Source organism: Zootoca vivipara, chromosome 6 (genome assembly GCF_965207765.1).
Source record: "Zootoca vivipara chromosome 6, rZooViv2.hap1.1, whole genome shotgun sequence".
Lineage (NCBI taxonomy): Eukaryota > Metazoa > Chordata > Lepidosauria > Squamata > Lacertidae > Zootoca > Zootoca vivipara.
The window spans coordinates 84,836,169-84,863,916 of record NC_142589.1 but is presented as its reverse complement, the minus strand read 5'-3'; the positions used below and the strand labels follow the sequence as shown (position 1 = coordinate 84,863,916).

The 27,748-nt window shown below is 48.3% G+C and overlaps 1 protein-coding gene across 1 annotated transcript; it reads left to right on the top strand.

Annotated features, from left to right (window-relative positions):
• Nucleotides 1-12,343: 12,343 nt before the first annotated feature.
• TMEM161A (transmembrane protein 161A) lies at nt 12,344-26,846 on the top strand. The gene is made up of 12 exons (XM_035120576.3): nt 12,344-12,687; nt 14,410-14,513; nt 15,019-15,099; nt 15,337-15,434; nt 16,776-16,932; nt 19,174-19,325; nt 20,208-20,268; nt 22,437-22,580; nt 22,702-22,815; nt 23,406-23,580; nt 23,988-24,084; nt 26,066-26,846. The coding sequence occupies exons 1-12, from the start codon at nt 12,685-12,687 to the stop codon at nt 26,341-26,343; spliced, it is 1,464 nt and encodes a 487-aa protein (XP_034976467.2). The 5' UTR covers nt 12,344-12,684; the 3' UTR covers nt 26,344-26,846.
• The last annotated feature ends 902 nt before the right edge of the window (nt 26,847-27,748 follow it).

Here is a 27,748-nt window from a genome sequence, read left to right as displayed (position 1 = left end):
CCTCTCCCGGCCAGCCTGCCCAAGATGAATCCCATCCTTCTCTCCCTTTCTTCTTCCCAGCACACCTTGCTTAAAAACCCTCTCTTTTCCTGCCACTTCACACCCAGTTACCCTTCAGCCTTCCAAACCCCCAGTCTCTGTCCACACCTCAGGACAAGGGGGGAGGACAGTTATCTCCCATTGCCAATGGCTCTCGGTGGACCTCTCTTGTTCCTAAATGGCCCTAGCTTGGCCAGGTCCTTTTGCGCAGGCTAGCCCAGGAATTCCTCTGCGGCTTGTATTTCTCCCTCCACATCCCAAATAATCAAAACCTGGACTCCCTCCATGTAGACTGAAGGTGCAAATAGGCAAAGAAACCATATTTCGTAAAGCTACAACAGTCTCTGCCGTGTCTTAATTCTGCAAAGGAACACAGACCCTGGGTGAGTGCCTCGAACCCCCTGGGCTCTTGCCATCGCTCTGCAGAGAGAGGGGCAGGCACCCAACTTTTGTAGCAATGTTGTGGTTACAATATTGTACACAGGTAAATAAGAAAACATGACATGACGAACATAAAATGGGTCGCCAAGGGTGTAAAAGACTATGTTTTTATTATGTTTCTATATGTGCTTGAAGCCACCTAGAGTGGTTGGGGAACAATATTATTATTATTATTATTATTATTATTATTATTATTAAGCATATTATTTTACAGTACATCATAATAAGATAACAGTAAACTAGGAAAAGGAGTTCTTCAATAAATCCATGTGTGAAACACAGAGTAATTGGCATGAGCTAATGAGCAGCGTCTTCATATCTATTGCAATATATGTTGCATGTATTTCTCATCCTTGTGTTGCTCCATTTGTGCATTTAATAAAACTGCACCATGCAGTGCAAAAAATCCCTTGCTTCTTCTCTCCCCTTGCCACCTCCAATTTTTGTGACAGCTTTTTCATTATGGCTGTTTGCCGGACGATATTATACCAGTGATTGATATTAATTAATTGCAAGGTTTTCTGAGTTCTGGCTACTACCATTCTATCCACTGTTAATAAACATGTTGTCAATTTATTACTTCTTAATTGGTCCGTGTCTGAAGTATATAAATTAAGTAAAACATTGGGGGTATAGAGTCAATGTAGGGCATGTGGATAATGTCATTCTCTTGTTTTGTCACTAGGTCGCACTGTTCTGAGTCGGTTGTTTCCTGCTGGTGCTTAAGAAAGACAATGGTTCTCATTCCTGGATTGCTGCGTGTCCTCTGAGCCTTCCCTGCTAATAGGTGAGGGGGCTTGGAATCCACAATCGCAAGATGCATTTAGAGCGCAATGATACCACTTCAGACAGTTGTGTCTTCCTTACCATTCCCCCCCCCCAAAAAAAAGAAATATTGTGGGAGATGTAGACTCAAAGAATCAAAGAGCTGTCGAGTTGGAAGGGATCCAAAAGGACATCCAGTCCAACCCCCCTGGAGTTTGTTAAGGATGCTGAGTGTTGCTAAGGGACCCTTATATTCCGAGCTACAATTTCCAGAACAGTTTAACAATCTATGCCACTTCATGGGACCTCTGGGAACTGTAGTTTACGGGGCGGGGAATAAGGGTTTCTTAACTACAGTTCCCAGAATTCTTCCTTGCTGCTCCAGAGGACTAGAAGTGATGGTTGGACACCCGTGATATTTTTCTGCCACTGGCACCCAAATGTCCCTGTCTCTCCCTCTGTCCTCTGCCTCCCCTCCCGCACTCACCCCAACACCTTGCGCGAGCCTTTTGGCGAAGGCAAACCCCCCACCCACCAAAATATTCTGCTAGCCAAGCAGTTTCTGCGCACTCAAGAAACGCTCCTTTTAGCCTTGCTGACCTCCCGGGCACCTGCGACGGGCGGAAAGCACATTTCTTAAGTGACAATTTCCCATCACTAAATTAAGAGGGAGAGTCATTTTCCGTCACCCGCCCAAAGGTTCTGAGCAAGGCATAAAATGTGTCATTAGCGAACGTGGGCTTGTGGGGGGGGGCAACACTCTCAATTGGGGGTCGAGGTGGGGGGATGAGACCTGCGCTTGCTAGTTTGCACCTGACACTGCGGGTCGATGCTATTTGCTCAGAAACTCTTGCACTCACATGAGGTGGGGGGGTGATATTTTAAAACTGGCCTTCAAGTACTTCCCAACCCCCTCCCTGGAAAAAACAACCCTAATTCCCCCCCCCCTCTGAATTAAAATTGAAGACATATCAATGTCACTGAATGTCTCTGATGATGCCAAGATATATTGTCAAAAGAACTTGGCAGTTCGAGTAGCGATTACAACTCGGCAGAAAACAGCCCCAAATCTTACACTGGTTGCTCGAGAATACCACTCACTCTGAAATAATGGCCTACCACCCCTTTTCAGGAAAAAAAAATACTCAGTGCCCCCCCCCCTGAAATCTATCTTCTCCAAGCGAACAAACAGAAAGATGCAGGGACAAATTTTCATTCTTGTATGCATCTATATTTCTACAACACAGTAAAGAAAGATGTTGTTGTAAACAAGACACCTTGAAGTTGCTGTAGCATCATTAACAACAGGTGAAACATGTACGAATGATTTTTTTGTTTTTTAATAATTTTTATTAAAGATGTTATTGGTTTACAAAAGCATGTGCCTTGTCTCTTTTTCAGGTTGAAAAGTCTTTTCTACAGATCAGTTACACTTGTTATGAGACATTAGTGGAGAGTACAGTATAAGGCCTGGAAATGATGCCTTATGAGGAACGGCTTAGGGAGCTGGGTATGTTTAGCCTGGAGAAGAGAAGGTTAAGGGGTGATATGATAGCCATGTTCAAATATATGAAAGGATGTCATATGGAGGAGGGAGAAAGATTGTTTTCTGCTGCTCCAGAGAAGCGGACACGGAGCAATGGATTCAAACTTCAAGAAAGATTCCACCTAAACATTAGGAAGAACTTCCTGACAGTAAGAGCTGTTCGGCAGTGGAATTTGCTGCCAAGGAGTGTGGTAGATTCTCCTTCTTTGGAGGTCTTTAAGCGGAGGCTTGACAGCCATCTGTCAGGAATGCTTTGATGGTGTTTCCTGCTTGGCAGGGGGTTGGACTGGATGGCCCTTGTGGTCTCTTCCAACTCTATGATTCTATGATTCTATAAGGCCAGGGAAGAAGAGGGGGGAGAGGAGGAGTGGTGGTGAAACTTATATTATTTTGTGGGGTTTTATGTCAGCCTCAATTGGCTAGATTCTCTTTCTCTTCTCTTCTCTATGCTTCCACTGCCCCCTTATTTTTATTCAACACCCCCAATTGCACCCAAGGCTCATACCGCCGCCCCCCCTGGATCGTTCCAGCGCTCCCCAGGGGGCAGTATCACCCACTTTGGGGAAAACTGTCCCGGGGGTGATCCTGCTCACTTTGGAACCCATTGGATGATACGATCTCCCCAAGGGTCTCCTCCAAGCCTTCACCAAGATTTAGAGGGGCGTGGGAAACAGCAGCCTCAGGAAGCCCCTTTAACAGGAAGATGCCAAGCTGGGAATTGTCTAATTCTTCATTCGGGGGGGGGGGATGGGGTGTCCCGTGCGGAAAACTCAGGACGCTGGCCTGCTTTGGAAGGGGAGCCTTGCCAATCGGAGGCTAGCAAAAGCCACGAGGACATCCACCACTCTGTCACTAACCCCTCTCTCTTCCTCAAACACAGGTGACGAGAGCAAAATTGCCAGCGACGCTCGACACTTTTCTATCCAAGATTTGACTGGATGGTGTCTTCTTTCCAGACCTGCTGGGGTGACTTTTCCTGCCCAAGGGAAGGATCCCCTTGGAGGAAATTTGGGGGAGAACCACATGTTAGCAATTGGCAGGACCAGGGCCAAGACTGGGCAAAGCAATGGGTGCGGATCTCACCTGAGTTCCAGCTGAAAAAATGCCCTGCAAAACAAATAATAAAAAGAATCATAGAGAGTTGGAAGGGACCCTGGTGGTCATCTAGTCCAACCCCCTGCAAGGCAGGAATATGCAACCTGCAAGCTAGGTGTTATGCACACAATGCATTAACCAGCTGAGCTATCCTGAATCAAAACATAGTAAAAATAAAAATAAAGCATAATAAAAACAATAAACAATACACACTAATAAACAATAGAATCTTTAACAAAAGCTCCTAAACATACAAAATCCAAAAGCCCAAATTGACATATAACATTTATCAACAACCTGCTGGTTGGGCTGGAGAAGAGAAAGGTCTGATATTTTCCCAACCTTTCCTGTAACATCGTCTCCCGGAACCAGGCGGGGACTGAAAAGGGAAGAGCAGAAACAGCTTCCACGCAGGCGCAGTCTCCAGCTGTCGGAGGAAGGTACATAAACTGGCGGAGGGGGGGTGGTCCCCAGTCGCTGCAACTGCTCCGTAGAGTGTGGACCTGGCTGCTGAGATTGGTGTGCGAAGGTACCTGCAGTCGTGGAAGAGACTGCCTTATCTTTGACAATAAAGAGTGAAATCTTTGCCGTGTGCATTCCTTTGCCTTGACAGGCCTTGGCCTCGTTTCAACACTCTTGCATTCAGAATGCACATTAAATACCGTAGCACACGCCATCGTCCTTTGCATTCCACACCAAATTCAAGGACATTTCGATAGCAGCAGAGAACAATGGAAATTTGGAGGGGAGTGGTCTGGGAACCGAGCCTGATGAGGAACGATTGAAGGGGCTCCCTATGCTTAGCATAGAAAAGAGACTAAGAGGAGATAGGAGAGCCGTCTTCAAATATCTAAGGGATATGGAAGAGAGAACAAGCTTGTTTTCTCCTGCTCTGGAGGGGAGGACTCAAACCTATAGCTTCAAGTTACAAGAAAGGAGATTCCAACTAAACTTCAGGAAGAACTTTCTGACAAGAAGAGCTGTTTGAAAGTGGGATGGGCTCCCTTGGGAGGTGGTGGCCTCTCCTTCCTTGGAGGTTTTCAAGCAGAGATGGGATGGCCGTCTGTCCTGGATGCTTTAGCCGAGATTCCTGCATTGCAGGGAGTTGGACTAGTTGACCCTCGGGGTCCCTGTCAACTCTACAATTCTATGGTGGTTGGTGGCTTCCCAACTGCTAGCCAATAGGTGCTCGTGCATGATTTGCAGACATCCATTATCTCACAAAAGATGCACTAGCATTGGCATCTTGGCAAAGACAGAGATTGACTGTAGCCAATAAGTGCCTTAGGACATTTTGGATGACTTGTGTCTTAATTGGTTCACTTGAACAGCTGGTCTTTGTCCACCTTAACTCTCCCAATTCAATCTTCTGAAATATTCAGCTTTCTGAAAACTGATACTGTCAACAGGAGCCTGCCAAAACTAATGTTTTGTTGTCCAAGCCAAACCATTCTTTGAGGTGTCATCAGGACGGGACTTTGGGCAGGGGCTGAGCAAGCGCACCATAGGGGGATGGAATTGCCCTAATAAATACGGCTTTATCCTCCTCCCTCCTCTGCCTTCTTTCCTCACGTGCCGTGTCTTTTTGGGATCGTAAGCCTGGTTTTTTGTAACAGGAATTACATTGGCGGAATCAGGACAGGTGAAAGGAAGGAATTCTTTGTGCAGCTCAGTGTGCGCACGCATGTGTGTGCATATATTTCTTTGTTGACAAATAAAAAGTATAAAAGTACAACTGCGCAGCCACAAAAAAGAAGTCACAAAAATACATACAAAATGGAACAAGAAATAGTATCCATGTATAAAACAAAACATAACAATAACAAAAATGTGTACATTACAAAAGGGGAGGGGCTTGCTATTGTAATTAACCAGACCTTAACATAATACGGTGGTTATAAAAATTAATTCCAAATATCGTTAAATTTAACCATGGCAAGTCTACGTTTGTACACAACATGTTCATGTGTAGCGAGTTTGTACAAATCTTCAGTCCAATCATTACAGGCATTTAGATTTTTCCAGTTCATCAATATCAGTCTTGTTGCTGTCGTAAGGGCATGGAGATGGATTCTGTCCCTTTGTTAGATTCCATGTCTTGGGTATATAATTCAAAAGGATATTTTCCTCTGCAAATTTAAGATTGTTCCGTGCAGTCCTATTGATTGCCTTTATTACCTTCTGTCATAAACTTTTCAGTGTAGGACATGGTACGAACATATGTGCAGAGTTAGAACTGCGGAACTCCCTGCCACAAGAGGTAGCGATGGCCACCAACTCGGGTGGCTTTAAAATGAGTTTAGACAAATTTGAGGACGAGGGAGCAGGATAAGGCTATCGAAGGCTACTCAGCCATAGCTCCACCTCTGAATACCAGGCGCTGGCAATTCCAAGCAGGGAGAAATGATTTTGGACTCAGGTTCTGCTTACAAACTTCCCATTGGGATACACACTGAGAGAACAGGTTGCTGGATTCAATGGGCCATTGGTTGTTTGATAGAGGGACAGTCTCTCGGGAGGTGGGGGACTCTTCTTCCCTGGAGGCTTTTAAGCAGGGGTTAGGTGGTCATCTGTCCTGGATGCTTTAGCTGAGATCCCTGCATTGCAGGGGGTTGGACTGGATGGCCCTCAGGGTCCCTTCCACAACTCTACAATGCAGGTTTTTCTTGTGTGAGGGTGGCAAAACTTGGAGGAGAGCTGCGGCTTCTGCCACATCTCCTCCAGCAAGCTGGAAACAAGAGCTAATCTCTCGACCTGACAGCTCCAGCGAGGGCGGGCAGATCTGTGGTGAAGTCCGGCTAAATCCTTAAGTCGCTTGTAAGTTCCCCACCGGAGGGATCTCCTATGGCTGGCTGCTCATTTGCTGGGTGGTCTGTGGACAGAGTTAACGGCGGATTAAGCCCAGGGATGGGGCCCTTTTGTGTCTGCCCAACCAGGCAAAAGAGAAAAAGTTGTAACCTCTCCCTAACGCCGTCCTTCTCTCTCCCTCTTCCGCCATCCCTCTAGAAACACAGGCATCGTATGATCACAGAGTTGCGAGGGACCCCAAGGGTCATCTAGTCCAACTAGAGCATCCCTGGGAGGTGGCCACCCAACCTCTGAGGAAGGAGAGTCCAAGGGAGTCTGTTCCATGACCAAACAACTCTTACTGTCAGAAAATTTTTCCTAAAGTTTAGTCGGGGTGCTCCTTTCTTGTGAGTTGACTCCACTGGTTCAGGTCCTGCCTCTGGGAAGTCCACAAGGAAACAGCTCCCGTTTCTTATTTCTTCCCCTAGCAGCCAGGATACAATGTGGTAGACTGTCTTGGGCTAGGGAGGCTCCATCTGGGTCGAATGGCAAAGCGCTGCTGACAAACCTTTCCAAGCATGTAAGGCCTTGCCTTTGAGGTGGGGGGGGGCGGTGATGGGAGTGCACGGAAAGTGAAAGGAGGGAAAGGAAGAAAGAAGATTCCAAAAGGAAATTGAGGCAGACGGCAGGAGGAAGCCCAGAGGAAAATGGGGGTAGAGGGAGGGAGGGAGGCAAACCCTCCAACATTTCTACAATGAAAATAGGGACATCCCATTCCATCATCATCATCATCATCACCATCATTTTATTATTATTTATACCCCGCTCCTCTGAGTGGGTTGCCCCAGCCACTCTGGGCAGCTTCCAACATATATAAAAATGTAATAGAACATTATACATTTAAAAAAAAACTTCCCTGTGCAGGGCTGCCTTCAGTTGTCTTCTAACGGTTGTCTAGTTACTGGTTTCCTTGGCTCCGGGGTCACATAACTAATCATACCCTCCAACATTTCTCCAATGAAAATAGGGATGTCCTAAGGAAAAGCGGAACATTCCAGGATCAAATCAGAAACCGGGATGGCTTCTGTATACCTGGGATGTCCCTGGCAAATAGGGACACTGGGAAGGTCTGGGAAGGAAGGGCAGAAACCAAGAGGGAAACTGAGGCAGATAAAAGAATTAAAAGGCTTCTGGTTATGTTTTCTAATTTGCCATTCTTTCACTAAAGTTTTCTCTAAACAGTCCTCTTGAACTCTTTCCTATTTTTTTCCTCTCTCTCTTTCTCTCTATTGCTTTGGAAGCTTTCCAAATACTAGATAGATGGCATCTAATCTTGATATTAAAGAGAGATGGAAAATGCCCACTCCCCCAATAAATGAAACCCTGTGTGCCCATATCGCGCATTGTCCCAGATTCCTGTACGAAGGGACCCTCTTCTCCAGGGCTGCGAGGAAAGGCCAAGGGTGTGTGTATTTGTGTGAGGAGGCCGACAACGACATGTGCCGGTTTGTTATGCTAAACCCTAAAGGCCCCCATTCATCAGGGCTCTCGGGCGGAGAGGTCTGGAGAGCAAGGAGTTCACAGGCCCTCTGGCATTGTGATGCTAAGTACCTCCTGCCCGCAGACGTGCGCAGGGCCGCACTATGCTCTGCGCCACAACTCTGGCCAGCTGCTCCTCAGACTGCGAAACCCTCGCCGGCGATCCGGGACAGGCTGGTCTCCTTGCTGTCGCCACACACACACAACACACACACACCTCCGATTCCCCGACTGGAGGAATGTCTGAGAGATCCCGGACAAAGGTGCTAGGCCTCCTTTGGGACGCCAGAGCGAAGACCTAACTCAGACCCACAGTGGAGAAGGGGTCCCTCTTCAGCTAACAGCTGCAGAGGGGGAAATGCAGCTATAAGTCACCCCAACCTCTGAGCAGCAAGAGACTCCGGAGGGGGCCAGGTGCTTACCCAGAGTTCAAATAGAGGTCAGCAGAGACTGCGGTGGCTTTAGGGTTTATTTACACATCTGTGCAACCCGAGCATAGGGTGGAAGGGCTCCTACTTCCTACCCCAGGAAACACAATCCCACTACTGACACCAATGTTGCACATGCCCCGGTCTCTGAACGGTGAGAGATTCCAGGGGTTCCCAGTGTTTACCCAGAGTTTGGTTTCCTTGCAGTTAGGATATATGGTCTTATTTGCGTATATGCACAACATAAGCCTAAGATGGAGGGGCTCACATTGGCCTCCCCTCCCAGTTTGGTGCCATCTGCAAATTTGATCCTCAATTCCCTGGTCCAAGTAGCTTATAGAGACGTTGAACACCAACGGGCCCAAGGCAAAATGTTTAACACGATAACATTAGCAAAGCCTGTCAGACAAGAAGATGCCCTAGTGAGAAGCCAGCTAGCAGGACCTGAGCAGAGCTGCAGAATTCAAAAAAGCTTATAGGCTTCGGTGAATAAATGATATATAAATGTTGTTAAATAAATAAAGTGAAAATGAAAAAAGAAGGTGGATGTTGAACCGTTTTGCTTCGAGTCTCTCCTTCCTTGGAGGTTTTAAAACAGAGGTTGGGTGGCCAACTGCCCAGTATGCTTTAGCTGAGATTCCTGCATTTCAGGGGGTTGGACTGGATGACCCTTGGGGGTCCCTTCCAACTTTACAAGTCTATGATTCTATCATTCACTCTACCTCCATTGCATTGGTCACTGGAATAAAGACATAGGGATTGTCCTTTCACGCCATCCTCACCCCGCATGGAATCGAAACCTGCGTTTCTTGGGGGGATTTTTGGGGGGTTGGTGGGGGGACACAGGGTAAACCGGTTTCCACAAGCTGTTATTCATCCCTGTGATATTAAGTGGATATGCGTTACTAAGCATCACTTTGAATTCATCAGTCTTTTGCATAGCGGTGATTTTGTGTGACAGTGAGTGACCAGCAAATTACTTGTTTTCCTGTTTTCCTAGGAACTTAGGAAACTCAGACCATTGCTTAGCCCAGGGGTCAGCAACCTTTTTCAACCATGGGCCGGTCCACTGTGGTGGGCAGGACTATATTTTTTGGGGGGAAATTGAACAGATTCCTATGCCCCACAAATAACCCAGAGATGCATTTTAAATAAAAGCACACATGCTACTCATGTAAAAACACCAGGCAGGCCCCACAAATAACCCAGAGATGCATTTTAAATAAAAGGACACATTCTACTCATGAGTGCTCACTGGAAGGACAGATTGTGAAGCTGAGGCTCCAATACTTTGGCCACCTCATGAGAAGAACAGAATCCTTGGGAAAGACCCTGATGTTGGGAAAGATTGAGGGCACTAGGAGAAGGGGACGACAGAGGACGAGCTGGTTGGACAGTGTTCTCGAAGCTACCAACATGAGTTTGACCAAACTGCGGGAGGCAGTGCAAGACAGGAGTGCCTGGCGTGCTCTGGTCCATGGGGTCACGAAGTGTCGGACACGACTAAACGACTAAACAACAACTCATGTAAAAACACCAGGTAGGCTCCACAAATAACCCAGAGATGCATTTTAAATAAAAGGACACATTCTACTCATGTAAAAACACGTTGATTCCTGGACTGTCCGTGGGCCGGATTGAGAAGGCGATTGAGCCGCATCCGGCCCACGGGCCTTAGGTTGCCTACCCTTGGCTCAGCCCTTCTGCATGCAAAGCAGCTGCTCTGCTGCCATCTGTAAACTTCACACCAAAAGAAATTCTGAAGCTCCACCCAGTGGACAAGGACCAGAAGGACCTCTCATCGCCCAGAGGCGTATCCATGGCAACCCTGCATCTCTCCCAGCCAATCAGAACCCCAACACCAGAGCCCTCTCCCCTCCTGTGGTTTCCAGCACCTGGGATTCAGAAGCATTGCTACCCTCTGGTGGTCTGGCGGTTAGGATTCAGTTCTCTCACCACCACCACCCAAGTTCAGGGAAGTTGCTTTTGGGAACATGCCATGCTCCTTCTGGGGTCGTTTGTCCACCTTTGCTCCCCACCTCCACCCAGCTTTCACCTGTGGCTCCTGGAAGCTGTCAGCAGGCGACAGCGGCCACAATCTTGGGAATGGCTTTGACTGCTGGCCGGCTGAACCAGGTGAGGGGAGCCGGTGTGCCTTGAACGCTTGGTGAGTTAGGGACTCCCTCTGTATGCAAAGACAGGCTCTGGTGGAATGCAGGGATGAGAGCAATAGCCCAACAATGATCAAGAAGGCAGTTTCTGTAGAGGGAAGCGAGGGGAAGGTGGGGCTTGTTCACCTGGGAAGGGAGCCCATCTAGGAGAAGGAAAACTCTGGTCCTTAACCTCTGCTGCCTTGCCTGCGGTATATCTTTGGGGGAAGAAAAGGCTCAGGAGTGAACCCTGCAAAAATCCCTAAGGCGGTTGGATGGCACCTTACACGCGGCCTCCTTCTGGCAACTCCTGCTGCCCAGCTGGTGCCCAGTGTCTTGCTCTGCTTTCCTTTGGACCCCGTCAGCAAGGCCGAGATTGGGGTCTAGTCCTCTGGGTAGCCTGGGACCCCCAGACACAGTGCCCAGGCTTGCGCCCCCCCCCGGAGAGGTCACTTGGGTGCTGCTGATGCAGCAAAGACAACGCAGGAGGCAGCAGTTACAAATTCACAGAATCATAGCATTGTGGAGTTGGAAGGGACCCCAAGGGTCATCTAGTCCAACCCCCCGCAATGCAGGGGTTACCGGCCTCTGCAGCCGCAGTCGGTGCTCTGATTCCCCAGCGATTTGACCACCTCCGGAGGTGACAGACAGATGCCAACGACCAGGGGAAGGAGAACACAGCCATCCTGCCTAGTAGTTATAGTAGTTGTTGTTGTTGTTGTTGTTTAGTCGTTTAGTCGTGTCCGACTCTTCGTGACCCCATGGACCATAGCACGCCAGGCACTCCTGTCTTGCACTGCCTCCCGCAGTTTGGTCAAACTCATGTTCGTAGCTTCGAGAACACTGTCCAACCATCTCGTCCTCTGTCGTCCCCTTCTCCTAGTGCCCTCAATCTTTCCCAACATCAGGGTCTTTTCCAAGGATTCTTCTCTTCTCATGAGGTGGCCAAAGTATTGGAGCCTCAGCTTCACGATCTGTCCTTCCAGGGAGCACTCAGGGCTGATTTCCTGAAGAATGGATAGGTTTCATCTTCTTGCAGTCCATGGGACTCTCAAGAGTCTCCTCCAGCACCATAATTCAAAAGCATCAATTCTTCGGCGATCAGCCTTCTTTATGGTCCAGCTCTCACTTCCATACATCACTACTGGGAAAACCATAGCTTTAACTATACGGACCTTTGTCGGCAAGGTGATGTCTCTGCTTTTTAAGATGCTGTCTAGGTTTGTCATTGCTTTTCTCCCAAGAAGCAGGCGTCTTTTAATTTCGTGACTGCTGTCACCATCTGCAGTGATCAAGGAGCCCAAGAAGGTGAAATCTCTCACTGCCTCCATTTCTTCCCCTTCTATTTGCCAGGAGGTGATGGGACCAGTGGCCATGATCTTGGTTTTTTTGATGTTGAGCTTCAGACCATATTTTACTACATATAGTAGTAGCCACTGGATTTGTGAAAAAATCCCACGGATTTGTGCAATCCTCTTCTAAAGACATCCATACTGGTTGCAAAACGGCGTGCGTGATTTACAGGGAAGGAAAAACATTGTGATTTTTTGCAGAGGAAAACGTGCAAAAAAAATTCTCTCTCCGTTCCATCTTAAAGAACCTGGTCTGGGAAAGGAAACTACAAGCCCCGAAATGCAACGCGCTTGGCAGGCGACTGAAAACCGGTAGCAGGTGGGGGGATGGCAAAAATCCCCGCCTATCTTCAAACTTTTTTATTTTTTATTTTGCTTTGTCATTGGCTGCCTGGCTGGCAATCACGGGAAGTGCCCGCTTGTGATTGGCTGGGAGGGTCGCACTCCTTCTTTGGTCTGCAAGATCATAAGTGCAGGAAAACTTGCTTGCCTTGCCTGTCTTTTGATTTGGGGGCGTTTTTTGCTCGTGACCCTCCAAGAAAATGGTAAGTTTTTTTAAAAAAATTGCAAGAATGCATTGGTGGGCGTTTATGGACTTAGGGGACTGGAGTTGGGCTTGCGGGGCAAGTGGGTTTGCTTTCTGTATGAGAGAGAAGGTTTGCAAGCTTGCCAGGGTCCTAGGACCACAGAACTGTAGAGTTGGACGGGGACCCCCAAAGGACATCTAGCCCAAACCCGTGCAGGGCACGAAACACAGCTGCAGAACCCCTGGCAGGTGGTCATCCGACCGCAGTTGAAGAACCTCCAAGGAAGGAGAGATTGAGATCACCACCTTCCGGGGTCATAGAGCTGTAGAGCTGGAAGGGACCCCCAAGGGTCATCCAGTCCAACCCCCTGCAATGCAGGAATCTCAGCTAAAGCATCCATGACAGATGGCCATCCAACCTCTGCTCACGAACTCCCAAGGAGGGAGAGTCCTCCACCTCCCGAGGAAGACCGTTCCACTGTCAAAAGGTTTCCCCCAATGTTAAGTGGGAATCTCCTTCCTTGAAATTTGAATCCCATGTCCAGGCCACACAGCCAGCCGCCAGCTCCACTTCCTACTCTTAAAATAGAAGGGGACTCAATATCTCTGCACTAACCTTACATGGGGTCTACGTTTTTGGTACAGCTGCAGAGAGGTGCAGAGAAGTGTAGGATTTGGGGCGGGGGGGCGGGGTGGAGGGCGAACGTCGAGGTGGATCTGAAAAGTGGGGTGAGAAATTCACTACCTGCTTCTAAAACTGAATGCAGGATCCCAGCTGGAACAGCCCAAAGGGGTAGAACTGTAGAGTTGGAAGGGACCCCGTGGGTCCTCCAGTCTGCCCAGGATGGGGTTTGAACCCATGACCCAGAGATTAACAGCCTCATGCTCTGCCAACTGAGCTATCCTTCACACGAAGGTATAGACTAGAATCATAAGAGTTGGAAGGGACCCTGAGGGTCATCCAGTCTAACCCCCAGCAGTGCAATAATAGGCAGCTGTCCATTGTGGGGATCGGAGCTGCCTGCAACCTTGGCGTGTGCCCCTATTTTCCAGGGACAGTCTCGAATTTGCAGGAGCCGTCCCGGTTTCTGATTTGATCCCGGGACGTCCCACTTTCCCTTAGGACGTTGCTCTTTTTGTCGGAGAAACGTTAAAGGGAATAGTATTATTGGTAGTAATAATAATAATAATAATACTGAGGTCCAGCACTGAGGTCCAGCACGGAGGGCCTTCTGGCGGTTCCCTCGTTGCGAGAAGCCAAGTTGCAGGGAACTAGGCAGAGGGCCTTCTCGGTGGTGGCGCCTGCCCTGTGGAACGCCCTCCCAACAGATGTCAAAGAGGAAAACAGCTACCAGACTTTTAGAAGACATCTGAAGGCAGCCCTGTTCAGGGAGGCTTTTAATGTTTAATAGATTACTGTGTTTTATTTTTCTGTTGGAAGCCGCCCAGAGTGGCTGGGGAAACCCAGCCAGATGGGCGGGGTATAAATAATAAATTATTATTATTATTATTATTATTATTATTAATATGGCTGGGTTTCCACAGCCTCTCTGGGTGGCTTCAGTGCCATCCTCTAACCAACTAAGCTATCCGACTTATCATCATCATCATTGAATAGGATGTCTCTATTCTCATTGGAGAAATGTTGTAGAGGATGATGATGATGATAATAAATAGAACTTTGGCGAGAATAAAGCATTTGACTTGACCCAAGGCCTCTTCCTCTGCTTCTGCCCTATAGGCGGTGATGGGGGTGCAGCTTGTGGTCTCCCTGCTAGTTGCCAGCATCATGCAGAAGATGGCCCCTCACTGGTCCTTCGCCCGGTGGATCCTGTGCAACGGAAGGTAGCAGAAATTCCCTTTTTCCATGCTTATAATTCTTATAATTATTTTTCACATCGTAATTCTACCTTGAGATCACAAATGCTACAACAACCCTGCTAATGTTTCCAGATTTTTACAGTGCTCTTTAAAGTAATCTACAAAAATTTCCCATTCATGATTAAATTTTTCTTCATCTTGGTGCCTGATCTGCATGGTGAGTTTTGCCATTTTGGCATAGTCTATCACCTTAGTCCTCCATTCTTCTTTCATTGGAACGTTCTCTTCTTTCCATTTCTGGGCAAGTAACATTCTGGCAACTGTGGTCGCATACAGAAATAGTCTCTTTTGTTTCTTTGGCACTTCATCTCCTAATATTCCTAGTAAAAAAGCCTCTGGTTTTTTTAACAAACAAACATTTTTTCATTTCATTATATATCATTCCCCATCAATCCCAATGGGACTCCTTTTGAGTTGTGTTCGGCCCAATTTCTGTTTGGTGACCCCTTTCCCCCTCTTCTTCCGACAGCCTGCGCCGGTTCAAACACCCTTCGGAAGAGGAGCTGCTCGCCCTCGCGGGGAAGCCGAGGCCGAAGGGGAAGAGGGAGCGGTGAGTGGAGTTGACGTGAGGGCGGCCATCTTGTCTGTCCAGCAGGCTGAGGGAGCTGGTGGCCGGCGGTGGGGCGGCAGCTGGGGGAAGGAGCTACGAATCTCCACCCGCAGCACGGAGACACCTGGGAAAGGCGTGGGGGCAACTTAGATCCACCTTTGCCCCCCTGGCGCTGTCTTTGGACCACACAGTTCCCTCTGGTGCCAACCGGCTGACGTTTGTCTGTTTATCTGACAGGAAGATCAACGGCGTCACCGAGGAAAAGCCTTCCTCCGTCCCCCGGAATATTGACCTTCACTTGGACAGCAGCCCCATCACGGCCGTGGACGCTCTGGGTAAATGCACCGAGGTTGGATCCCCTAAGCCAGGCATCCCCAAACTTTGGCCCTCCAGATGTTTTGGACTACAATTCCCATCACCCCTGACCACTGGTCCTGATAGCTAGGGATCATGGGAGTTGTAGGCCAAAACATCTGGAGGACCGCAGTTTGGGGATACCTGCCCTAAGCTCTCTCTCTTTGGCAGAAATGGGGGGCTGTCTATCCTCCTCTCACTTCCCCAAATAGCTTTGGGGATCAGGGAGGCCTGAGGTGGTCTGGTCCCCTTGGGGACACCCCAAGCCTTTCTTCCTGAGATTGTTTTAGCTTTTGTTTGTCAGAGCCAAGTTTCTAGTCCCTTTGGCCGGCGGATAGAGTTGTGCCCAATTTTCCCTGAAGCAAGCAAGTTTCCTGCCACTTGCCATAGGCTGCCCAGCGAGTTACGGGGATCGTAGACGGCATTTGTGTATTATTAGTATTAGGTACTTGTTTATATATCACTTACATGCCAAAGGAGTTTCTCAGCAGTTTAATTATGATGATGATGATGTTGATGATATTTATATGCCGCCTATCTGACTGCAGCGGCTAGTGTGTTGGACTATGACCTGGGAGAGACCAGAGTTCAAATTCCCCCCTTCGCCAGGAAGCTTACAGGTTTATACTAAAAATAATAATTCATACCCCACCCATCTGACTGGGTTGCCCCAGCCACTCTGGACAGCTCCCAACAAATGCCCTCCCATCAGATGTCAAGGAATAAACAATTATCTGACTTTTAGAAGACATCTGAAGACAGCCCTATATAGGGAAATTTTTGATGTTTGATGTCTTAGTTGTGTTTTAATTTGTTGGAAGCCGCCAGGAGTGGGTGGGATATTATTATTATTATTATTATTATTATTATTATTATACTACATTAAAAATCTTCAGTGGTGCAGAATTCGGCAGCCAGGATGCACACTGGGGTAAAGACAGTTTGAGCATATTGCACCGATCCTGGCCCGACAGCACTGACTGCCAATTAGTTTCCGGGTCCAATTCAGTGCTAAGCTGGGATGGCTTTAGATAAGGCAGGCTCCACGGTTCCTTGTCAGATCAACCATTTATTTGGAATATAACTCAGTCGGCAAACCGTAAGACTCTGAATCTCAGAGTAGTGGGTTTGAGCCCCACGTTGTGCAAAAAGATTCCTACATTGCAGGGGGTTGGGCTGGATGACTCTCAGGGTCCCTTCCCACCCGTTCTAGACCATTCCACAAGGACTGGGAATTTGCTGTTTCTTTTTGGAAGAGACTTTTGAGTGCTGCTCGTCAGGCTCAGGAGGCGATAAGAGCATCTTCCTGTCTCTCTTCTTAGTGCTGTGCTATTTCCTGGAATATCAGTGGTATGTGGACTTTGCAGCATATGCCACGGGGATCTACGTCTTCACTGAAGGCTATTACTGCCTGGTTGACCCCCGGAAGGAAGCCAACATCGGGATTCTCTGGTGCTTGCTGGCGGTCATCTTCTCCGTGTATCCTTTGGCCCCGGGGACGTCATTTGCGGCCACCAACTTGGGACAGCTTTAAAAGAGGATTGGGTCCAATTGAGGAACACTGGGATTCCTGCATTGCAAGGGGGTTGGACTAGATGACCGTTGGGTCCCTTCCGACTCTATGATTCTAAACTAGGAGAGGGCTCTCGAGGGCAGATGGTGCCCAGAGTGGCTTGGGAAGCCTGGTCAGATGGGCAGGATATAATTATCACCATCATCATCCTCAGGGGAGAGTTGTTCTTCTGATTGGATCCTGTTTCTGGGCTTCCTTTTCAGGCATCTGCTTGGCCCCTGTGACAGCAGGCTGCTGGACTAGAGGGGCCCCTGGCCTGATCCAGAAGGCTCCTCTTAGCTTCTTATGACCGCTTCCCATTTCACATGCTTTCATAAAAAAAAAGTGTCTGCATATCATAATAATATAATAATAATAATAATTTATTATTTATACCCCGCCCATCTGGCTGGGTTTCCCCAGCCACTCTGGGCGGCTTCCAACAGAAAAATAAAACACAATAATCTATTAAACATTAAAAGCCTCCCTGAACAGGGCTGCCTTCAGATGTCTTCTAAAAGTCTGGTAGTTGTTTTCCTCTTTGACATCTGTTGGGAGGGCGTTCCACAGGGCAGGCGCCACCACCGAGAAGGCCCTCATGATTTATAAGTCTGAGAAATTGAGCTTTACGTTTAAGAAATGCGCCAAGTTTCCTGGGCAAGAGGCCTGGACTCCTGTCTTCAGCTCTGGGCGCTACAGTTTGAGAAGGATGTCGACATGGTGGAAGGTGTGCAGAGGAGGGCAAATGAGATGATCAAGGGTCTGGAAAGCAAGCCTGATGAGGGACAGTTGAAGGAGCTGGGTACGTTTAGCCTGGGAAAGAGGAGACTGAGAGGAGATAGGGGAAGACTGAGATCTTCAAATATCTCAAAGGCTGCCGCACGGAAGATAGAGCATCTTGTTTTCTCCTGCTCTGGAGGGTAGGACTCGAACCCATGGCTTCAAGTGACAAGAAAGGAGATTCCAATGAAACACCTGGAAAGAACTTTCTGGCAGTTAAGAGCAGTTCAACTGTGGGGTGGAAGGTGGTGGACTCTCCCCTCCTTGGAAGTTTTTAAGCAGAGGTTTTTAAGCATCTGTCCTGGATGCTTTAGTTGAGATTCCTGCGTTGCAGGGGGTTGGACTACATGACCCTCGGGTCCCCTTCCCACCTTGCAGTGTTATGCTTCTATGCTTCAACACCTCAGGATTAAAAGACAAAGTTTTAAAGCATTTGAATATCCAGTTTATAGATCTTGTGGTGGCAAAACAATCAGTATTTCTGCAGGAGGTGCCAGGAAGCTGACAGGCAGGGGATTAACCATTATTCCTCTTCCCAGGGAACTCTGGGAATTGTAGCTCTGAGAGAGGAATGGGTGGGTTGCGTGTCACCGCTCTGAGCAAACTACAGCTCCCAGAATTCTTTGGAGGGGAATGCCATGGTTGTTAAAGTTGCATCAGAGAGCTTTTAATTGCATAGAGTCAAGGTGGCCGAAGCGATACTCGGAGTAGACCCAATGGGATTTAGGAACCCGTGTTAGTTGCCGGGAGAGAGGGGCAGATTGATAGAGCACCCTGGGAACTGTAGTTCCGTGAAGGGAACAGCGGGCATGAAATAATCCCCAAAGTGAAGCTATTTCAGGATCGTGGCCCAACCAAGGAGGTGTGTCAGACTAAACGAATGGAAGAATAAGGAACCAAGAAGAAAGAAATTTCATCTAGGAACGGGGAAAATTTGTGGAATACTGTATCTGAATTTAAAAAAAAATTACACACAATTAAGTTCATTAGCAGGATTAAGGTAAAACAAGCCGTTAAGTGTAACTTTCATGAAAAATCAGGGAGTAATAAATGGAATAACGTGGGAAATGCTGTGTTAAAAATTAACATTATAAGAAACCTCAAGGGTGAAGGGAAGGGCCTCTTTCTCTGTATATATATATATGTGTGTGTGTGTGTGTGTGTGTGTGTGTGTGTGTGTGTGTGTATATATATATATATATACGCACACACACACACACGTATATGTGTATTTATTGGAAAGTTATTTGATTTGTATGCCTGTAAAAAAAATCTAAAATTGAAAAAAACTGTATAGAGACGAATGAATGAATAAAGTGAAACCCTTGTCTTTCTCTGGAGAAGCGAGGTTTCCGGCATATGATCCTTAGCGCAACCCTTCCCTTCAGCAAAATCTTTTTCACGGTGATGACGCATTACTTCCGATCCAAAGAGGGGGGCGAGCGATCGGTCTGCCTGGCCTTTGCTTTCTTCTTCTTCCTCGTCGCCATGCTGGTCCTGGTCGTCCGCGAAGACTACCTTGAATTTGGCCTCGACGCAGGTGGGTGAGCTGGGGTTGAGCTCACAAAGCAGGGGTTATATAGAAATAATTTTACTTATTTCCTAAAGTGTATGCACCGCTCGATGGTCGGAAGAATGAAAAAAGTAGTTTTTCTAAAATTTTCTAGAATTCTAAAACTTTTAGATACGAAAAGGTTAGAATACCAAATCAGGTTACTACTACTAATAATAATAATAATTTATTATTTATACCCCGCCCATATGGCTGGGTTTCCCCAGCCACTCTGGGCAGCTACCAACCGAATATTAAAAACACAATACAGCATTAAACATTAAAAACCTCCCTAAACAGGGCTGCCTTCAGATGTCTTTTAAAAGTAAGATAGTTGCTTATTGCCTTGACATCTGAGGGGAGGGCGTTCCACATACCCTTCGCCCCCCACAATAAAATATTTGAGGGGCCCCTCCAAAGTTGATGGCCATTGCCTTCCAAATAGTGTGTGTGCACTGCGTCACGTGACTGATTATGCGGGGCTTACCTGCAGCCCCGCTCCCCAATATTTTATTCCAATTGGCACCTCTGGCATCGTGCCTGCATTTTCATCCCCCCATAACTCAAAAAAATTAGGACCTAGGAGACCTTTATTCACACCAGTGGCTTGGCCTTTGTACAGCAATTTTTATGAAAATCTGAGATTGATTTTTTTTTAAAAAAATTGTGATCTGTCATGGGAAGAAGAAGATGACAGTGGTTACTTAGACCTCATTGCTGGTTGTGTTGGGGTCCCTGTGAAAATTCAATTTTTTGGGGGGGGGGGGGTAAATGTAGGTCCGCCACTGTATTTTGATAAGGCCTCATTCCTGTCAGCAATCGTGCTGCAGCATTCTCCTGGATTCTCACCTGGCTCTCTTGTCCCCACAGGGCTGAATAGCGTCCATGACAACTTGGAGGTCTTCTTGAAGGGGCAAGGTTGGGACTGGACGTAAGTGTGTCTCTGAAATCTTTTTTTAAAAAAATTAAATTTTTATTCACTTATCTTTCTCTATCATTACATACATCCATAGCTGCCAAGTACCCCGTTTTCCCCGGGAAACCCCCGTTTTTACTTACCTTTTCCCGGTGGTCCCCCGTATCACTTCTTCTCCCGTTTTTCTCCATTATTTTCTCCTGCCGGAGGCCAATTTTTTCTTTCCGATTTGCCCTTCTATGGGCACCAAAAATAGCCGCCGCTGGCTTCAAAAGTCGCATCTACGCATGTCCGGAAGTGCATAGACACGACTTCTGGTGTTGGCGGCGGCCATTTTGGTGCCCATAGATGGGCGGAGCAACACCGGAAGTTGCATCGATGCACTTCCTGACATGCGTAAAAGCGACTTTCGAAGCCGGCGGCGGCCAATTTTGCTGCCCATAGAAGGGCAAAGCAACACCGGAAGTTACGTTGACGCAACTTCCGGTGTCACACGGCTGCCGGTCCCGGATTCTGCAGTCCGGGACTTGGAAGGTAAGCATACATCCCATATCAATAACATTTATATTTCATTCCCTCTTCCCTTTCCTCCTGGGCTTCCCCCAACTTCCACTTCTGGTTTGTTCCCCCCTGGTTACATACTGCTGTTTCTTAAAGGTCCACTATACCATTGTCATTTAAAATGTTCTTTGTTAATAAAGATGTGAGTATTTAAATCTTGCCATCAAGTCAATAGTCTTCTTTGTTTCTGCAAGTATATTATAAATCAGGCATCCCCCAAACTTCGGCCCTCCAGATGTTTTGGACTACAATTCCCATCATCCCTGACCGCTGGTCCTGTTAGCTAGGGATCATGGGAGTTGTAGGCCAAAAACACCTGGAGGGCCACAGTTTGGGGGTGGCTGTTATAACTGGTTCCCACTCTTTTTCAAAGTCTCTGTTGTCTTTTTCTCGAAGTCTGTCTGTCAATTTTGCCAGTTCTGCATAATTCATCAATTTCTCCTGCCATTTTTCTTTAGTTGGAATTTCTCCAGTCTTCCACTTTTGTGCTATCTGAATTCTTGCCACCATAGTAACATACATAAATAATGTCCTCTTCTCTCAAATCTTATGCCCCGCCCAGATTTATTTATTCGTCCACCTCCGACCCTCAAGTGGAGCTCTGATGTCTGAAACGAGGCCACTCCAGGACTGTTTTGGTCAGCTCACATCAAAAAGGATATTCTAGAGTTAGGAAAGGTTGGCCAAAATGAGCCAGGTGATTTCCCTACAAGGAAAAGTTGCCGCGTTTAGGGCTTTGTAGTTTGCAAAAAAAGGCGGGGAAGATTGTTCCTAAAACCGGTGCTGAATTTTCATTTGGCTCAGCTGGACAAATCAAGGAAAGTCATAGTCCTGCTCTGTTCTGCCTTGGTCAGACCACACTTGGAATATTGTGTCCAATTCTGGGCACCACAATTTAAGAAGGATGTTGACAAGCTGGAAGGTGTGCAGAGAGAAGGGCGACCAAGATGATCAAGGGACTGGAAATCAAGCCTTATGAAGAATGGTTGAAGGAGCTGGGTATGCTTAAGCCTGGAAAGAGGGGATATGAGAGCCATTTTCAAATATCTCAAGGGCTGTCACATGGAAGAGGGAACAAGCTTGTTTTCGCTTGCTCTGGATGGTAGAATCATAGAGTTGGAAGAGACCACAAGCGCCATCCAGTCCAACCCCCTGCCAAGCAGGAAAACCATCAAAACATTCCTGGTAGGACTCGAACCCATGGCTTCAAGTTACAAGGGAGGAGATTCCAACTCAACATCAGGTAGAACTCCCTTAGGAGGTGAAGGGCTCTCCTTCTTTGGGGGTTTTTAAGCAGAGGCTGGCTTCTGTCCTGGATGCTTTAGTTGAGATTCCTGCATTGCAGGGGGTTGGACTAGATGACTCTCAGGTCCCTTCCAACTCCTACAATTCTATGATTCTCTGGCACCCACCGAACCTCCATGGAGGGAGCATTCCACAAAGGGGGAGCCACTGCAGAAAAGGCCCTGTTTTGTGTTAGGGATTCTTTAGCTGCGATGCCTTGCCTTGCAGGGATGGCCCTTGGAGTCCCTTCCAACTCCACCGCTCTCTGATTCTGTGACCCAGCATCTCCAGCAGCCTTAGCCCTTCCCAAAAGACGCCCCCTTCTCTCTTCCCTCCAGGGTCCCCGTGACCAAGCTGACCGTCAAGCTTTGCCTGGTGGCCTTCTGCTCGTTCCTCGGCGCCTGCCTGACCTTCCCAGGGCTGCGATTGGCGCAGACTCACCTGGATGCCCTCAAGATGGCCGCAGACCAGCCGGCGATCCAGTTGCGTAACGGCTTGCCCCAGTCCTGAAAGACGGGTGGGGGGGATAAGTGGCAGGGATGCGGAGGGAGGTAGCCTGTGGGGGGGCCTGACCCTTCTTCTCCTTGACCCCTAACACGGCAGGCTGCTCCTCCACGCCAGCTTCCTTGCACCCGTGGCTGTCGTGCTGATGTGGGTCAAGCCCATTTCCCGGGACCTCCTGCTCAACGCCCCCATGGGGAAAGAGACCGTCCAAATGTAAGTGCTTCTGCGATCGCCAGGAAGGAGAGGCGGACCTTCAGAGCTCTCCCTCTGGCCCCCGGAGCTCTCCCTAGGCCACCGCCACACCACCTCCCCGCTCCTCTCTCCCCGGCATCATCCTTTATAAATAACCCTCATATTAATTTTTACAAATTTTAACCTAAACCATAAGTTACTTTATCCCTTGACTTCTCATCTTCCCCCTCCATGGTTTCCATAAAGGTAAAGGGACCCCTGACCATTAGGTCCAGTTGTGACCGACTCTGGGGTTGCGGCGCTTATCTCGCATTATTGGCCGAGGGAGCCGGCGTATTTTGTTTTGACTACGCCAGACCAGCTTGGCTACCTACCAGAAAATAATATAGACTTTCGGGGTTGGTGTGTTGTGCGACAAGCACACAGAGTGCCATGAGATTGAGTGTTTGGGGGGGGGGGGAGGCTCGGTTAATTTCATTGTACACAGGTTGTACATTGACAATAAAGTTGTTGTTGTTGTTGTTACAACACACTTAAGACTTTTATTTGTGGCTGTACAGTATATCTGCAGTCTCTTGTATGTGTGTGTCTGTTTTTCTTTCTGCCCGCAGCCTTTCCAATGCTTCGTATAATTCGGTGCGCCTCTGGACCATTGTAGCTCTGTGCCTCCTCCGCCTGGCTGTCGTACGCTACCACCTGCAGGCCTACCTGAACCTTGCTGAGAGATGGGTGGAGCAGATGAAGAGGGAGGCCGGGAGGATTGCCGTCCTGGAGATCCAGCGGAAGGTGCGGAGGCAGAGCAAGGCGGGGGGGACATCAGGCGTACATAAAGGGACGACTTTGTGGGACAAGTTGGGACTTGCTGAAGGTTCCCCCACCCCACCCCTGTATTAAAAGCGAAGGCGATCCCTTCCTTGCTGTACGCTGGTAGGCGAACAGACACAGCATGAAAGGAAAAAGGTATGCAGAGGGAAGAAGAAACTCAGGTGTCGTCTGGCTGGCAGATGGGACATTTCGCTGCAGCGGCCATAAGTTCCAAACAAAGTATTGGAGGGGCTTGATCCTGGGCAAAATTAAATGTCCTGTTTATTTTTTAAGTTCCATTCCTCCAAATGGCAACGTTACTAAGATGGTGTTTTTGTTCTGTTTTGGAGTTTGTTTTTTATATTATTATTATTATTATTTAATTACAGATCACCAGAATCTACTGCTACGTCACCGTGGTCAGTTTGCAGTACCTGGCCCCAATCCTGCTCACCTTGCACTGCACGTTCCTCCTCAAAACGCTAGGTAAGTGGTGGCAGAGGGGAGGCCTTCAAGGAGCTGAATGGGGCTGCCGCATAGCTAAATGCCCCCACTTTAGTTTCTAGCCGGACACATGCATTTATTATCAAATACTAGCACAGGAATTGGGGGGGGGAATACATCCATGGTCCTGCTGGTGTTTGATGAACTTTTCCTCCCATCATCCCTGATCATGGGGTGTGTTTGCTGGAAGTTCAGCAGTATCCAGACAGACCCAGTTTTCCCCTCCAGCATCTAGGAAGAGACCTTCCCTGCTTTCTCAAGATGGGAAATGCCTCTTTGAAATAGAGCCACCCACCCAAAAAAAAAAAATCTCTGGCCTGCGGTGTGCCATGCTACTGGTTGAGCAAGGGAGGGCAACTTTTGTGGCCCTCCAGACGTTGCTAGGCTCCAACTCCCAGCAGCCAGCATGCCCAGTGGTCTGGGATGACGGGCATCCAGATCCCAGCAACATCTCAAGGGACCCAGGAGTTCCCCGTCTCTACAAGAGTGTCAAAAGCAAGCCGGCAGCAAATCACACGAATAAATCATTATTCATAAGACAGGATCTGCACAGACTTGGCTAAGCACCAGGCCTAAGGAGCAGAGCAGCTCATCCCTGGCAGGTCTTGCCCCCCCATGAAGCAGTTGCTGAGACTGAAAGTCCCCGTCTCTCCGCAGCTGCCTAAGTCTCCTCCTCTCTAGGGTTTTCCCCAAGCAATTGGAGACAGTGCCGTCATGCAGCCAACCTCTCCTCTGCACTTTTCATGCCTCTCCTGGTTCTGGGAGGGCAGCGGGGAGGGCAGCTTGATGCAGCAGGAGGTGGAGACACCTATGACTCTTTACCAGCCAGGCTCCCTTCTTCTTCTGCTTCAGTTTCTGCCTCTGATTCTGGACTGATTCTCTGCCACCGACTCTCTCCACTTACTAAGCCCTGTTGCCTCTTCCGCTTCCAACACCTCCTCCTCAGACTCCTCCCTCTTCTCCCTCTGGCCACTCATCATCATCCCACTCCACCCCCCACCCCAGACTCTGAGCTTCTTCCCTTTGGGGTTCCGCAGTTGGCTCCTCCCGCCATTCTTCTGCCTCCAGCCAGGCTGTTGACAGAGAGACGGTGGAATGTCTCCATCCCAGTGCCCACTTTTGCCACCCTGTGCTGGGGAGGCCCAGCCCGCCGGGTGGCAGCCTGCTTTGCTGTGTGCTGACCCACTGGCCCCCTTGCTCGCCTGCACGCAGTTCCTGCTTGCCTGTGGCGACCAGCAAAGGGCTTGAATACTAGGCTGGGTTAGGAGTTGTGTGTGAATCATAGAATCATAGAATCATAGAGTTGGAAGAGACCACAAGGGCCATCCAGTCCAACCCCCTGCCAAGCAGGAAACACCATCAAAGCATTCTTGACATATGTCTGTCAAGCCTCTGCTTAAAGACCTTCAAAGAAGGAGACTCCACCACACTCCTTGGCAGCAAATTCCACTGTCGGACAGCTCTTACTGTCAGGAAATTCTTCCTAATGTTTAGGTGGAATCTTCTTTATTGAAGTTTGAATCCATTGCTCCGTGTCCGCTTCTCTGGAGCAGCAGAAAACAACCTTTCTCCCTCCTCTATATGACATCCTTTTATATATTTGAACATGGCTATCATATCACCCCTTAACCTTCTCTTCTCCAGGCTAAACATACCCAGTTCCCTAAGCCGTTCCTCATAAGGCATTGTTTCCAGGCCTTTGACCATTTTGGTTGCCCTCCCTCCTCTGGACACGTTCCAGCTTGTCTGTATCCTTCTGGAACTGTGGTGCCCAGAACTGGACACAGTACTCCAGGTGAGGTCTGACCAGAGCAGAATACAGTGGTACTATTACTTCCCTTGATCTAGACGCTATACTCCTATTGATGCAGCCCAGAATTGCATCGGCTTTTTTAGCTGCTGCATCACACTGTTGACTCATGTGTGCCTTGCCCTGTTTCTCACCTGTGTGTCTCTTTAATAGGCGACTATTCCTGGGGGCTGTACCCAGAGCCCGCCCTGACCTCGCCAGCAGTGGATGCGGTTCGTGCCCCCCAGGCCGCCCCCTCGAACGACGGGGGAACGGAGGACATCCAGGCAGCGGTGGAGCAGATCACGGGGGCCCTGGGGGCTTTCAGCACGGTCTTCACGCCACTTTTCTACCGGGGGCTTCTCTCTTTCTTCACCTGGTGGGTGTCCGCCTGCCAGGTCATCGCCACCCTCTTCGGCCTGTATTTCCACCAGCACCTGGCTGCGTCCTAACTGCAAGTTTTCTGTGGGGAGCGCTCCCTGGATGGGACAAACCAGAAGACCACCCAACCCCTTCGGGGTGTGACTGGCAGGAGAGCAGGCCGTCGCAATTGGTCAGTTCCTGCTCAGGGTGCTGCCAACTTGGTATTATTGCGCAATGCAGGCAGAGACCTTTTGAGAAAACTCTTCTAGTGCCTGCTGCCAATTTTGATGGTCCACAGAGAGTTGCGCGGGACTTTTGCAGGAGGATTTTGGCTGCCCCGCGGCCGGATCCTACACACACAGATCTTTATGTGTGCTGGGGAGATTTACAGCTGTGTTGCAGGCTGCTGATTGAAGAAGTCAGCTGGCTGGGGAATCTTAACTTTCATTAAAAAAAACACAATGGTATCAAGTTTCTAGACCTTATGGTGGGTCCCCAAAGGGCTTAAAAGCATCTGTATAGCAAGTTTCTAGATCTCATGGTTGCAAAAGGGATTAAAAGTCTTTGTCTGCTTGGCTGCAGCTGAGAACACGATGCTGGAGTAGATAGGCCATTGGCCTGATCCAGCACTCTTCTTATACTCCTGTGTGTGTGTGTTGAAAAATAAAATGTACAAAATTACAAGTACACAGAATAAGATAAGACACAAAAGAAAATGAAACAAGAAATAGTACCCATGTAGAGAACAAAACAGAAAAAAGATATTGTGTACATTACAAAAAAAGAGGGAGGGAATTGTTATTGTAGTTAACAAGGCCGAAACCTTCTACGGCAGGCATGTCAAACATGCGGCCCTCCAGATGTTTTGGACTACAATTCCCATCTTCCCCAACCACTGGTCCTGCTAGCTAGGGATCATGGGAGTTGTAGGCCAAAACATCTGGAGGGCCGCATGTTTGACATGCCTGTTCTACGGTATTTATAAGAATGAATTCCAAATATTGTTAAATTTGCCCATGGCAGGTCTACATTTGTATACAGCTTGTTCATGTGTAGCGAGTTTGTCCATATATTCAATTCTTGCATTCTTAATATTCCAGTTTCCAGATCTTGTGGTTGCCAAAACACAAGGCCTTAAAAGCAGTCAAGTTTCTGGATCTCATGGTTCCAAAAGAAGCCAACCTAGTTGCGGGAGGCCCCAGCATCTCCCAGTAGGACTAGGGCTGGCCTGTCTGAAATTGTGGAAAGCTGTCCTTGAGTTTAGGTTAGACTCAGTGATCTGACTCGGTATAAGAGAGATTCCGGCATTCCTGTATCAAGTTTCTAAACTGCACAGGAAAAGGAGGGGTGGTGGTGGAGAATAATAGGCTTGAAAAGTATTCATATATCAGAATTCCTGTAAATCTCCTTGCCCACCCCGCAATACTGGCAAAATTGGGGTTGGTGGCAGAGGCGGGGAGGGGGGGGGGTCCTGCAGAACAAATGATGCAAAAC